This window comes from Rana temporaria, chromosome 1, assembly GCF_905171775.1.
Source record: "Rana temporaria chromosome 1, aRanTem1.1, whole genome shotgun sequence".
In the NCBI taxonomy this organism is placed as follows: domain Eukaryota; kingdom Metazoa; phylum Chordata; class Amphibia; order Anura; family Ranidae; genus Rana; species Rana temporaria.
Window position 1 is genome coordinate 95,941,876 of NC_053489.1, and position 14,438 is coordinate 95,956,313.

General features: G+C 43.6%; 1 protein-coding gene across 3 annotated transcripts in view; it reads left to right on the plus strand.

Annotated features, from left to right (window-relative positions):
- AP3B1 (adaptor related protein complex 3 subunit beta 1) overlaps positions 1–14,438 on the plus strand; it is a 468,642-nt gene that overhangs the window by 121,174 nt on the left and 333,030 nt on the right. For all 3 annotated transcript variants that reach the window (XM_040340812.1, XM_040340820.1, XM_040340803.1), the window contains exons 4-5: positions 3,965–4,060; positions 13,747–13,907. In XM_040340812.1, the coding sequence (XP_040196746.1) occupies positions 3,965–4,060; positions 13,747–13,907 (257 nt within the window). The remainder of the gene's footprint in view (positions 1–3,964; positions 4,061–13,746; positions 13,908–14,438) is intronic.

The following is a 14,438-nucleotide window of genomic DNA, read 5'->3' on the forward strand; positions in this document are numbered from 1 at the left end:
TCCAGCCAGAAGACCCTCTTCACCATTACTGAATGCAACATGGATCTTGCAGAGCATCTGATCGTGTCAATGGCCGCCACCCTGACAAAGTCTGCTGACAACCGAAGTTCTTCCAAGGCTTTAAATATATCCTCCTTGGGGACATCCTGACGCAAAGCCGTCTCAATATTATATGTCCAAGATCTTATGGCATTTGATACCGATGTGAGGGCGATAGCTGGCTTACATGCTGCTCCCGCGGCTAAATAGCTCCTCTTCGGGTCCAGGTTGGTTCGCATGCCTAGCGGTTCTTTTGAAGGAAGCGGAATCCTCCATTGGTAAATCGCGTTCTTTTTTTTTTCGAGTCGCACCACCGATGCGTCTACCACTGGCATGGATTCTGTTAATGGGTATAGTTTATTGAACCAGCCCCATGAAAGTTTTCTATCAGTCTTTGCCCATTCATTCTGAATGACCTGGCTAATGTCGCCTCAACAAGAAGACTCTTGGGGAGGCTCTTCTGCGTCTTCTCAGGTGACTGCAGTTTTGACTGCCTGGAAGAACAGCTTTACCAAGGAGAGACTGAAGCCAGAAGGTTGACTCCTCTGAAGAGTCTACAGGTGGTGAATCTCTAGCTGGTCAGCCTGACAGTGGCAGAGGTGTACTGACTGCTGCAGGACCAGGGAGATTAGGTTCTGTATCCTGAACCTGGGACAACTGCTGAAGTGGTTGAGCGGGGACCCAAGTCGCAAGCTTGGAGAAGGAGTCCTTCATTGTTCACTTGAGCAGGTCTACAGCGTGCTGATTTTCTAGCTTGCAGCCGGACTCATAGTCCATAAAACAGTCCTTACAGACCACTCTGTCTGGTAGTGGTGTGGCCCCACCTGTCCAGCATTTCTTCTTTGTATAGGTCCTAGGAGAGGGGGAAGGATCTTGTCCTCTGGATCTTGATCTCTCTGATCTATGACGTGAAGAATGAGACCTGCGGTCTGATCTGTCGTCATCACGGTGTCTTGAAGATTTTCTGGACCTCTTGGAGTGGGCAGGGCCACGGTGTAAGGAACTCACATTAGACAGTGAGCGCACTTTTTTTTTTTTTTTTTTTTTTTTTCAATACTCACATATAGTTGGTCACATACCTAATAGGGGTGCGAGGATCTTTGTTTGCAAGATAAATGACTAATTGCAGAGTTAGGCAAAAGGATCAGCTGCGGAAATTTAGAAAGAAAGGGAAAAAAGAAGGAACTATGGAGTTTTTTTTTTTTTTTTTAAATAACACACATTTATTTTAATTATTTTATCTAGCACCATTTTTTTTTTTTTTTGAGAATAAACACAAAAAGGTAGCTACCACAGAGCAGCATCAGTGAAACCTAGCAGGGCACAGCTGAGGAGACTCTGACGGCTAACCCTGAATCTGAACTTAACTAGGCTCAGGTGGATGGGCTAATAATCCCATAAACCACCATTGCAAAGTGACTCTGGAAGAAAAAGGGCAAATCTGGCCCCTCTTCCAGAATCCAAGATGGCCGCAGTGATGTCGAGTGATATACAAAACAAAACAAAAACTGTAGCCCACCGCTGATTTCGGGGGAAACAATCAACAACTGCAAGCCTGTCAGGATAAAAGGCACCTGCCCCATCAAACTGACCGGACTTTAAAGGGAGCATCACAAAAAATAAAACAACAAGCACACCTTTTTTTTTTTTTTTTTTTTAAAGGAGACCTAACAGGCAAGTTAAAGGAAGGAAGGGATGGGAGAGGGGAGAGACAAAAAACAATATATGCCTAAAAATAAAATGGAAACCACCAGCCTGGAAAGATGTGAGCTGATCCTTTTGCGACTCCACTGCATTCATCATGGATGCGATAGCAGACTTCGTTCCTAAACGGAAACTCTGCGAAATGACCCCAACAGATCCACAGAGGGGTCTCCCAGCTTATTAGCGCTAATAGCGGCCCAAGAACAGGGACTGTGCACGGGAAAGGCTAAACCCGGCGGACGCTGCCGATTGCAGAGGTATGGACATACATCTACTCTTCACCAGCACAACAAGGTATGAGGGGAAAAAAGGAGAATGTTGGGGGAGGGGCTATGCCTTTAATTTATTCTATTCACTAGCCCTGAAGGAGGAGTCGAGGCGGAGCTCTATCACAAGTATGCTGCCATGGAGGCACCAGGAAAAACTGTTTTAGTCTTGCAAACACCAAATCTGAAAAACACCTAAGGTCTTTAAGTGGTTAAAGCGGGAGTTCACCCATTTTTAAAAAAAAAAAAAATCTCCCCTTAGCTTCCTGCTCGTTCGGTCTAGGGGAATCGGCTATTTATATTAAAATATGAGCAGTACTTACCCGTTTTCGAGCTGCATCTTCTTCCGTCGCTTCCGGGTATGGGTCTTCGGGAGCCGGCGTTCCTTCTTGATTGACATTCTTCCGAGAGGCTTCCGACGGTCGCATCCATCGCGTCACTCGTAGCCGAAAGAAGCCGAACGTCGGTGCGGCTCTATACTGCGCCTGCGCACCGACGTTCGGCTTCTTTCGGAAAATCGTGACGCGATGGATGCGACCGTCGGAAGCCTCTCGGAAGCCTGTCAATCAAGAAGGAACGCCCATTCCCGAAGCCCATACCCGGAAGCGACGGAGAGGATGCGTCTCGTAAACGGGTAAGTACTGCACATATTTAAAAATAAATAGCCGATTCCCCTAGTAATAACGAGCAGCAATCTAAGGGGGAAAAGTGCCCTCTAAGGGTGAACCCCCGCTTTAATAAACAGATGTAAGTACATTTTTTTTTTTTTTAGTTGTGCTGCATTTATTCTTTGCTTGAAGTACCCAAGAAAATTTAAGTTTATCTGTGAATTAGAATCGAGTAAAAGAGGGTAGAAGAAACTATGTCTTTGAATCTTTAAAAATAACCATTTTTCCTCCGTGTACAATTGTGTACATACGTGTCCTATTATCGCTTGAATGTCTAGTACATGTTTGTGCATGGAGCACCCCTGATCCCCGTGTTATGAATATTTTTTTGGTAGAACAGTAGAGGGTAAAGCAAACACTGGATGAAAAAATAAAGTTTTTTTGTTTTATTGTCCCTTTTTGTTCCCTTGTCTTAAGTGATCACAAAGCTGAAGAATTGAAAAAAAAAATCATGTGCAGAAATCATCCGAGCACATTTCTCGTCCTTAATGATTTGAATGCTATTTATCAAATGCTGTCCCATGAATTTCGTATTTGGAGCCCAAGCTGCTCTAGTTCTTGTTGGGCTACGTACCAGATGTTAGCAGATGACAAAGGATGCAGAGTGTGAACCTGTACCTCGCTGGTGGTACAGACCAAAATCAAAGGTTTAGTCAATATGTCATGAAGTTTGATGTTCTAGCATTGATAAACTAATTAAACAGACCTTCCTGTGTTGCCCGGGACTAATATGGCCCAGTTGTGATTAGTTTCACAGCCAGGCATGTAGTACGGCTGAATGGCAGTAAGTGCAGAGAGAGTGGCGTAGTCACGCTTCTCTAAGCACTCCCTTATCTGGGCACAGAGTGGTTTCAAGCAAAGGAGCCATTCTCAGCAACCCGCTGCCGTTCAGTGCACAGGCCTCTTGTGGTCAGTATTGATTTGCTCTAATCTAAAGCAGAACAAGGACAAGTGTTGTATTTTGAAACCTTCTGTGATTTAATATTATGTCTTTTGCCCCAGCAACCATAAAAGTGCCTCTCTGGAGATTGAGAGTATATAATTTTGTTTTAAGTCAAAAGTTTGAAAATGTTCTGTGTTGACACATTGAACACAGAGCATTAAGACGCAGTCTCCTCTTAAGTGTCGATGCAGCCACCTGTTTTCCTCTTTAAACCATTCAACAAATCAGCTTGAGTTTTTTTTTTTCTTCCCTGAGCTACAATTGAGATGCACATTATTGCCTGTGCGATTTATTTTTTATTCCTTTGTCAAGCTAATTTAATTTCTGTTTTCCTTGTTTCTTAGATAAAAAAGCTGGTGTACGTTTACCTGGTACGTTATGCAGAGGAACAGCAAGATTTGGCTCTGTTATCTATCGCCACTTTTCAGCGTGGTTTAAAAGTAAGTTTCTTTTCTGTGGCTCAGGCAAAATTTTGAGAATTGTATATCATTTATGAACTAGAATGGATTAAATGTGCACTCAAAAATCACCCCTAAAGCGTCAAATGGACCATTTAAAGGGGAGTTCCAGGCTTTTTTTAATGTTTATTAACTCAGCAGCTACAAAAGATGTAGCTGCTGGCTTTTAATAAACAGACACTCATCTGCTCCGCGGTCCAGCGACACGTCGGCCGGAGCTCCGCTCCTCTCCCTCCGGCGTCTTCATTTTTGGTGTGGGCACTCACTGCGCATGCGCGAGCGGCGCATCGATTATGAAAATAGTTGTCAACTATTTTCATAATCGATTAATCGGCCAGTTGATTAGTTGGCCTGCATATAATATGCATTATCTGTTTACATATCAGGAAATACAGTGCAGCACACACACAGCTCAGTACACCATCCATACATGTCACAAAGTGCCTGAGAATTTGTGAAAGTGTGAGGAGCAATGGCTCATGGGACATGTAGTCCTGGAAGTGAGTGGTTCTAAAGGCAGATGTTTTTTTTACCTTGCTATAGTGGGCGCTCTATAGCAGGGATATGCAATTAGTGGACCTCCAGCTGTTGCAAAACTACAAGTCCCATCATGCCCCTGCCTCTGGGTGTCATGCTTGTGGCTGTCAGTCTTGCTATGCCTCATGGGACTTGTAGTTCTGCAACAGCTGAAGGTGCGCTAATTGCATATTACTGCTCTATAGTATACTTTTGTAGCTTGCTATTGAGGCACTTTGAAGGCAGGAGGAGCCAAAAGCATCGGTGAGGGACCCCAGAAGTGGAGGATCTGAGCTGCTCTGTGCAAAACCATTACACAGAGCAGGTAAGTATAACAAGTTTTAAAAAAAATAAATAAAAATCACTTTAAAGCGGATGTGCCACTAAAAAAATATATTAAAAGCCAGCAGCTACAAATACTGCAGCTGCTGACTTTTAATATAAGGACACTTACCTGTCCTGGAGTCCAGCGGTGATCGCAGCAGATGACGAGCCGATCGCTCGTCACCCTGCTGCTCCCCCCTCCATCCACGGTGAGGGAACCAGGAAGTGAAGCGCTCCGGCTTCACTGCCCGGTTCCCTAGGGCGCATGCGCGAGTCGCGCTGCGCCCGCCGATTGGCTCCCGCTGTGTGCTGGGAGCCGAGTGTTCCCAGCATACAACGGGGGACGGACGGAAGGTAAGGAAAAAACCCGTCCTTTGCCCGTATCGTAGGGCCGGAAGTGGGTGCAGATACCTGTCTGTAGACAGGTATCTGCACCCCCCTCCCCCCTGAAAGGTGTCAAATGTGACACCGGAGGGGGGGAGGGTGCCGATCAGCGGGACTCCACTTTAGAGTGGAGATCCGCTTTAAAGACTCTGTGCAGGGAAGATCAGCATCTGAACCCAGAGAAAGTGGAGGTAGTAGAAGACATTACAATTACTGTAGTTGGTTATTTATATTTACCACTGCATATGGATATTAAAAATTAAATCCCTTTTTTTTTTTTTTATTTACATATTAACTAAATTGTACACCACACTTTTTTTTAAGATTATCCGATTAGTCGATTAATCGAAACAATAATCGGCCAACTAATAGATTTATGAAATTAATTGTTAGTTGCAGCCCTAGAATGCAGACACTGCAGTTTTTCGCAACACAAAGTGTACACCAGGTAGAGCTGCACGATTAATCGCTAAAGAGTCAAGATCGCGTTTCACCCCCCCCCCTCACGATCTTAAAACAGCATTTTCTCGATTCAGTGCGGAAAGTGGGCTCTATAAGGTATTTACTGTCAGAAAAAAAAATAGTTTTACTATCCAAAGTTAAAACAACAAGGGGGAAGATTTAATAGATGGAAAGTTTAAAAAAAAATTACTGAAGTTCTGCTTTCAGTCTGTAAATGTTTAACCACTAAAAGACTAAACCTTTCTCTGACACTTGTTGCTTACAAGTTAAAATCCAGTATGTTTTGCTAGAAAACTACTTAGAACCCTCAGACATATATATATATATATATATATATATATATATAATATTAGGGCTGCAACTAACGATTATTTTAAAAAAAAACAAAATAGCACCGTTTTGCGTTAAGAAGTCTTTGCCCTTTCCAAATATGCAGCAGCTGAAAAAAAATCATGGATGTGAAACTGTCCCATAGGAAAACATGTAAATGAACTATAGTGTGTTTCTGAAAAAAGCACCAAAAACAGAGGTGTGAACCCAGGCCTGAGATGTTTAGTAACATAATGGGGTTAAAAAAAACAAAAATAAGTACAAAAAGAGCAAATATTCGCTACTGTAAGGGGTTAGATTTTTTTAACCGTGGGACAGTGAAAGTAGTAATTACAGTAGCGATTTGCTTTTTTGTACTATAAAGGGCTAATTTTAGTTTTTTAACCCCCATTATGTTACTGGCCGATTCATCGATTATGAAAATTGTAATTGATTAGTTGTCGATTAATCGATTAGTTGTTTCGGCCCTAATATATATATATATATATATATATATATATATATATATATATATATATATATATATATATACCAAACATTTGGACACACTTTCTCATTCAAAGAGTTTTCTTTATTTTCATGACTCTGAAAATTGTAGATTCACACGGAAGGCATCAAAACTATGAATTAACACATGTGGAATTATACATAACAAAAAAGTGTGAAACAACTGAAACTATATTTCATATTCTAGGTTCTTCAAAGTAGCCACCTTTTGCTTTGATTACTGCTTGGAACACTCTTGGCATTCTCTTGATGAGCTTCAAGAGGTAGTCGCCTGACGCAGCACCCCATTACTCTCCTGACGCAGCACCCCATCACTCTCCTTCTTGGTCAAATAGCCCTTACACAGCCTGGAGGTGTGTTTGGGGTCATTGTCCTGTTGAAAAATAAATGATGGTCCAACTAAACGCAAACCAGATGGAATAGCATGCCACTGCAAGATGCTGTGGTAGCCAATGCTGGTTCAGTATGCCTTCAATTTTGATTAAATCCCCAACAGTGTCACCAGCAAAGCACCCCCACACCTCCTCCTCCATGCTTCACGGTGGGAACCAGGCATGTAGAGTCCATCCGTTCACCTTTTCTGCATCGCACAAAGACACCACGGGGGTTGGAACCAAAGATCTCAAGTTTGGACTCATCAGACCAAAGCACAGATTTCCACTGGTCTAATGTCCATTCCTTGTGTTCTTTAGCCCAAACAAGTCTCTTCTGCTTGTTGCCTTTCTTTAGCAGTGGTTTCCTAGCAGATATTCTACCATGAAGGCCTGATTCACACAGTCTCCCTGTTAACAGTTCTAGAGATGTGTCTGCTGCAAAAGGTGGCTACTTTGAAGAACCTTGGCGGTTGTTGCATCATTTTATGTCGCACACTATTTGCTCAGCAGTCTTTAAAAAAACTTAAACTTGGCCCAATTTTTTTTGTTAAATGTGAAAGATGTTACTCCGCGAGAATCGTGAGATAATCCTGATCTTTATTCTAAGCAAAAAAATTGTGATTCTCATTTTAGCCAGAATCGTACAGCTCCAACACTACGTGATTATAATTAGCCAGACTCTCACATTCACATGATAAAACCAACACTAACAAAGTTTGGTAAAACCCTTGCAATGTACATTTATCACCTAGAGGGCATTGCTTTCTTTATCGTACATCATGGGACACATAGTCTAGTAATTACTAAGTGGGTTATATGTTCCACCTTCAGGTGCTGGACACTGGTGTAATCAATTAGAACAGGAAGTTCCCTCCCTATGTAACCCCTCCCATACTGGGAGCACCTCAGTTTTTATTCACCAGTGTCTAAGGTGTTGGTCACGAGTGAACATGTGCTCCGAGGAGCTCCACTGGAGGGATCCATGCTGGATTTAAAAAGCCTCCATAGAATCCGGATCCGTCCAAAGTGGACGGTACCCGGGCCTCGGTACGAAGAACGAGGTTTAGCCTATAATGCCTCTCTGCGGAGGGTTGGATCCTGGGTTCCAGTACTTTGTGCCTTACCAAGGACCAAATGTTTTTCTGCTGCCAGGATGCTATATAGGTCCAGGGGAGTGGTGATCCTGCCCATGGACCCCGGTCCCTGAAGGTCCTAGACAATACCCACAGTGAAGGGTGAAGATTGGGTCTTCTGCTTTGGCAAAACCCTACGTCGTGGAAGGTAAGGGGAAGTACCCGTGGAACTTGATTCGGCAGGAGGCCTTCCATAAGGGGCTATTGGGTCTTGCCTGTAATGCATGTGTGCCTGGGCAAAAGAAACCTCTATGTCTGTTGAGACAGTATGGCTGTAGTACCCATAAATCTCCCCTTGAGGGGGCTCTGTAAAGCCAGGGGGACACATTAGCTTGGGGCATGTAAGCACCTCATGTGGTTGGATACAGACTTACCCAAGACGCCTACTCAGCATCTAGCAGTGCAGATTAGCAGGCATTTTCTTTTGCTAGACTAAGTTCAGCTGTTGATGCACTTGGGTTAAGTTCCTCTGCTTTTGGCTTAGGACTTTTGTCTTCCTGTAAAAAAAAGGGTTCAGGGGTAGGAATATAAAGGGTATCACCACCTGAATCCGGTGGCCCTTTATCATGCTTGCATGATACTATCCTCCCCTGTAGAGACTTGAGACGGCTTACAGAATGAGCCATCAGCCCTGTCAGGCATTGCAGCCTCCCCCAAAATTGCAGCCACTCTGCATATGTTTTTTGCATTGCATTTGTAGGTCTATAAGAGGTTAACTGCTATATTCGCAGCATCCTCACAAGCAGAAAACAGGGTGTGCCCCTTTCCCTGCTCTAAATCCTCAAACAAGGGGATTGAAAGACCGGAGGATGAAGGTTCACTGTCAGAGGACAGGTAACAGGTGCAGCCTAATGAGGAGAAGCTATCAGAAGCCCCACAAGCTCTGGTTGCAGCTGCAGTCATTTTCAGAGATTCAAGCTGCATATAACTTCCCTCAGCCTAGACGTCCAGGGCCTCTGTCTCCTCTTTGGAGTTTAAAAAAAAAAAAAAAAAAAAAAGGGGGTTTTCCTATAGGTTGCTAGGAAGACCTCCATAAGGTCCTCATCCTGGTGTTGGCTTCAGGCTAACCAAATGCACAACTGGGGAATGCACAGTTGCTGGTGCACATGGCTAACGTCGCAGGATTGCGGAGACGCACATCTGCAGAGGATAACTGCCTCTTTACCAGTCTGCATGTTTGCATAAAGTACATGAGTTTGGAATGTTCAAAAATGCATGTGGGGTAAAAACAAGTAACAGAACATGTTTTTAATGTTGATCACATAAAGATGCATGTTTTTTGTTGGTATAATTTTATATGGTCACATAATTATGCTTGATCACATTAAAGTGCCTAGCATAAAAATGCTTGCGTGCATAAGGATGCGGGATCATACATGGTTACCTGATAACCAGAGTCCTTGATTACCCAAGGATATTTGGTCACACAGAGTCTTGTTTCCACAGGAATGCCAAAAATCGCATAAAAATGCTGGAGTGCATAAAGATGCGGGATCACACATGGTTACCTGATCACCCGAGTCCTGGATTACCCAGGGATATTTGGTCACGCAGAGAGGTTGTGTCCACAGAAATCCCTAAAATCGCATAAAATGCTTGAATGCATAAAGAAGCTTGATCACAAATGGTTGCCTGATCAACCGAGTCCTTGATTACCCAGGGATACTTGATCACATAGAGAGGCTTGTTTTCACAGAGATGCCTAAAATCGCATTAAAATGCTTGATTGCATAAAGAGGCTGAATCGCACAGGGGTGCTTGATCACACAAGAGTCCTTGGTCACACAAGGGTACTTGTCCGCACAGGAGTGCTTAAAATGCAAAGGATGTTTGATCGCATGAAAAATGCTGAATCACATAAGGATGCATGTTTGCCTAGATTTTGCGTGGTTGCTTAATGAGGCATGATAATTTAGGTTTCCTTAATTATACAGGATTCCTTGGGCTTACATAGGAATACGTGTCTGTAGGGATAAATGTTGCACAATGCTGCATAACACGTTCAGAGCGCATGCTTGCTTGCAAGATGCTTGTTCATAGCTCACATGCTATATGTATGCGTGTATACAGCGCGCCCTTTTTTATGTTTTTGCCTAAAACATATTTGTATGAAATCATGCTTCCATGAAAACACGCTTCCATAGGGGCATATGGCTTTAAAACTTGCCACATACACATAGGGGGAGCCATTTGCATATGTGTTTACATGGGACTGCAGAGGTTGTCTGCGTTTCGCAGGGGAACAGCACTGTCTCCAGTTGGTGGTCTTGCCCTTAGGGCCTGCCTCTAACAGGTCTAAAGGCCCAGGGTATAGCAGTAATGGCATACCGAGGCATACTCCTGCTGACGGATCAGTCAGTAGCATGGCTGAGTCCAGCATGGTTAAGTATCTGGAACTCCTGGGTTAGGATCCCAGTCTAGAGGTACATTCTTTCATTGACGAGAAGCTTGGAATGTGTGGGACACAGCCCAAAAAGGAGAGTTTTTGGCCTCAGACAAGATCATCGCTATGAGAAAGCTGGGTTATGTGTTCATGGCAAGGAACAGTTCCTTACGTGTTACCTTTTACTTAGGGTGCTAGGGAATATGCCGGCTTTATTCAAGACAGTTAGTTCCCTATGCTCAGTTTTATTCTAGACTGATATAAACATTATTCTGTCGGCCTGGAACCTAACCTGGCATTATCCAAAGCGTCTGGTCCCAGGGATATGCTGAAATAAATGATTGGCAGAAGGGAAGATCCTTCATGCCCGTTACCTGGGAGATGGCAGCTACGAGGGCGGGCTTTTAGGGATAGAGGCCAGGCCTGGGGAAGGGACCACTGCCCAGGGGAGGTGGTCAAGCTCCAAGTGAGCCTTATCCGTTGGCATTCTAGAGCTACTGATGGAGCGTATGGCTTAAGGGCCTGAACGTTTAGGTTGCAGGGTTGTTCTGTCAGGGTACAATCCGACAATGCCACTCTAGTGGTTTACTTTGTTTACCAAGGAGGAGCTTGTGCCTTGCCTATTGACAATCGTCATTTTTATGAAATGCAGAATTGGCAGGCGATTCACTGGACCTGTCAACAATTGTTAACGGGAGAATGACCTCTACACCCGACTTTTTTCTGACCAAATGTCACAGAAACGGTACCCGGTACATAAAATATATTGATGTCCAGGTTCAACAAGAGTTTGAACGGCTTTGTGTCAAGGACAAAGGATCCACCCGCATGCGGGACAGATGTGTTGGTGATCCTTGGGGACCAGTTGTCGCTGGTTTATGTGTTCTCTCCCCCCAGGGCTGCGACTTTCGTGGCTTCCATGCAACATCAGAGGAGAACAGAAGCTGGCCTAATTGCTCCGGCTTAGCCCATACGACTTTATTGTGCAGGACAGCAGGGATGGTAGTAGAGGACCCAGGTCCCTTACAGCTTGTCCAGGCCTGCTTCGCAGGGGGTATTACATCCTGTCTTGCATACATGGGTATTAATGGTCTGGCTGTTATAGCCCGCATTCTTAAGGATCGGGGCTTTCAGAATCAGCGGAAATTACCTTGATTCATACAGGAGAGCTGGCCTCCAGGACCAGATATCCTAGGATCTGTAAGGCCCATGTTTCTGGTGTAAAACCAAGGGTGGCATCCTTGGTAGTATGTCATAGGAAAACTTCTGGCCTTCCTACATTGGAAAGGAGATGGAGCTAGCCTTGAGTTCCATGAAGGATCCGATCTCGGCCTTGTTAATATTTTCAAAGGTCGCTTGTTTCACACTCTTGATTCGGGCCGTTATACAAGGGGTGACGTGTATAAGTCCGCCAGTTAGGTCGCCCTTGTGCTCGGAGGATTGGATCTAGTTTTGTCAGCTCACAGGGTCAGCACCTTGGGCTGATGCACCATAATTCCCTTCATCCTTCTAACAAGGGAATTGGTGTTCTTGGTTGCAGTAGCCTCCGCAAGAGTTTCAGTATGGGCAACTTTCTTTGTATAGAGCCATACTTAATTATTCTTACAAGTAGGGTGATGTTAAATCCTCACCCAACCTTATTTACTAGAAGGATCTAGTGTTCATTTGAATCAAGATATTCTTGCCTTTCTTTTTTTTCAAAACCTAGGCCTGCGGAAGGAAAGGTTATTGCTTTTCTCTCAATAGAGATGAGAGCAGTTAAAAATCTGTCTGAAGGTTTCAGATATAGAAACCTAACGTTTTGTTTGCTGCCAGAAGACCCTAGATGTGGGCGGGCAGTGTTTAGATCAGCGATTTAAAATGGTTACACTCTCTCTCGTTAGAGTAAGAGAGGTCTAGACCTATCTGAAGCGGCTGCTCTGGTACGGAAAACTGATGTTGTTGCGCAACCAGGAGGCCCCAGGAAAGGGCAGGCAGCGTCTAAATCAACTGTTGTCAATGTTGATTCATCAGGTTATTATTCAGGTTTTTGGTTTAAAGAGAGGGCTTCCCCCTGTTTCTTTTGTGGTGCACCCTACCAGGATAGTAAGCACTTCATGCGTGGTACATTACCAAGCCTTTATGACTCAGATTTGCCAGGCCGCAACTTGGTCGTTTGTGCTTACGTTCACTAATCCCTATCAGGTGAACATAAGACGGCAGGAGGATGCAGCTTTTTGGCGCAGTATGCTGAAGGCAGCATTATAGGTCCTCATGTCTGATGGTGGCCTGCGTTGATGGTGTCTCCCTCCCCTCAGTAAGCATTGCTCTGGGACATCCCACTTAGTAATTACTAGACTCTGTGTCCCGTGATGTACGATAAAGAAAATAGGATTTTTATAACAGCTTACCTGTAAAATCCTTTTCTTGGAGTACATCACGGGACACAGAGCTCCCGCCCCTCTTGTTTAAGGATATTGGGACACTTATTGCTTTGCTACAATAACTGAGGTGCTTCCAGTATGGGAGGGGTTATATAGGGAGGGAACTTCCTGTTCTAATTGATAACACCAGTGTCCAGCACCTGAAGGTGGAACATATAACCCACTTAGTAATTACTAGACTCTGTGTCCCGTGATGTACTCCAAGAAAAGGATTTTACAGGTAAGCTGTTATAAAAATCCAATTTTTTTCCTCTCAATGAAAGAAGCAACATTTAAGCCCCTCCCTTTGTATGTGGGCTATCCAGCTGCAGCGTGTCCATCCTGGCATTTTAGGCGCACATTTGAACAGGCATTATATTTGCATTTTGGAGCATTTAAAAATGCATGGCAATTCATTTTGGTGAACAGACTCCCAAGGGCTCATTCAGACTTTTGTTGCATTATCAAACATGTGGTAATGTCATGCATTTTTATGGTGCGTTGTACTGAGACAGACAGTTCTTTTTACAGTATGTGGGCTAGTAGCACATTTTAATGTGCACAAACACTAGCACATTGGCAGCATTTTTAGCAACGCATAACACTACAATGTACGCTGTTGCAAACAGTAGGTAAATAATTATTGTAATGTGAGAAGACTTGCATATGTAAAGTGCACACGTGTTTTTTTTTTTTTTTTTTTTTTTATGAAATTGTACAATAGTAAGGTGAGAGGTATGCAGGTTTTTTTTTTTTCTTTCTTTTTTTTTTTTTGGAGTTTGTTTGCAAGTCATTATGAATTTATGGTCTTTGTACTAATATTTACAATAATATATATATATTTTTTTTTCAGGATCCTAATCAGCTGATCCGTGCAAGTGCACTAAGAGTCCTATCCAGTATCCGTGTGCCAATTATTGTCCCAATAATGATGCTGGCTATAAAAGAGGCTGCAGCAGACTTGTCTCCCTATGTACGGAAGACGGCAGCACATGCAATCCAGAAGCTGTATAGGTAAAGATGGCCCCACACTTTGACTTGATTCTTTTACAGCTTGATTAGACATAACGGCTTTGTTCTTTTCAGTGTGACTGGAATCTTGTGACCATGGCTCAGATTCTAGCCTCTTCCGTACCCTGCATAACTCTGGAGTGCTACTCCAGTTTAAACTTCGCCAGTTTTATACCCTTTCATCAACTGTGACCTGGAAAGGTTAATTAAAGGATAAGTTCACATTTTGGGTAAAAATGGTAAATGCACATTTTTTTGGAAGGGGAAAAAAAAGGTGCCTTTTGCAGACAAGCTCTACAGTTTTCAGTCCATGCCTTTGTTTGGGCTGTTAGTTTGAAAGCTGCGGGGCTTGTGAATGAAATACGAAGGTGCTCAGCAGCACCCTTGCATTTCATTGAGAACTACAAACTGTCTGCAGCGGTGTAAGATGGGACTTGTGGTTCTCTCAGTCACAGATCGTTGATAATGAATGACATGGCTGTGCTGGCAGAGCCATGCACCACTGGGCTGTTTTTGAAAAGTGACAGCTTGGCC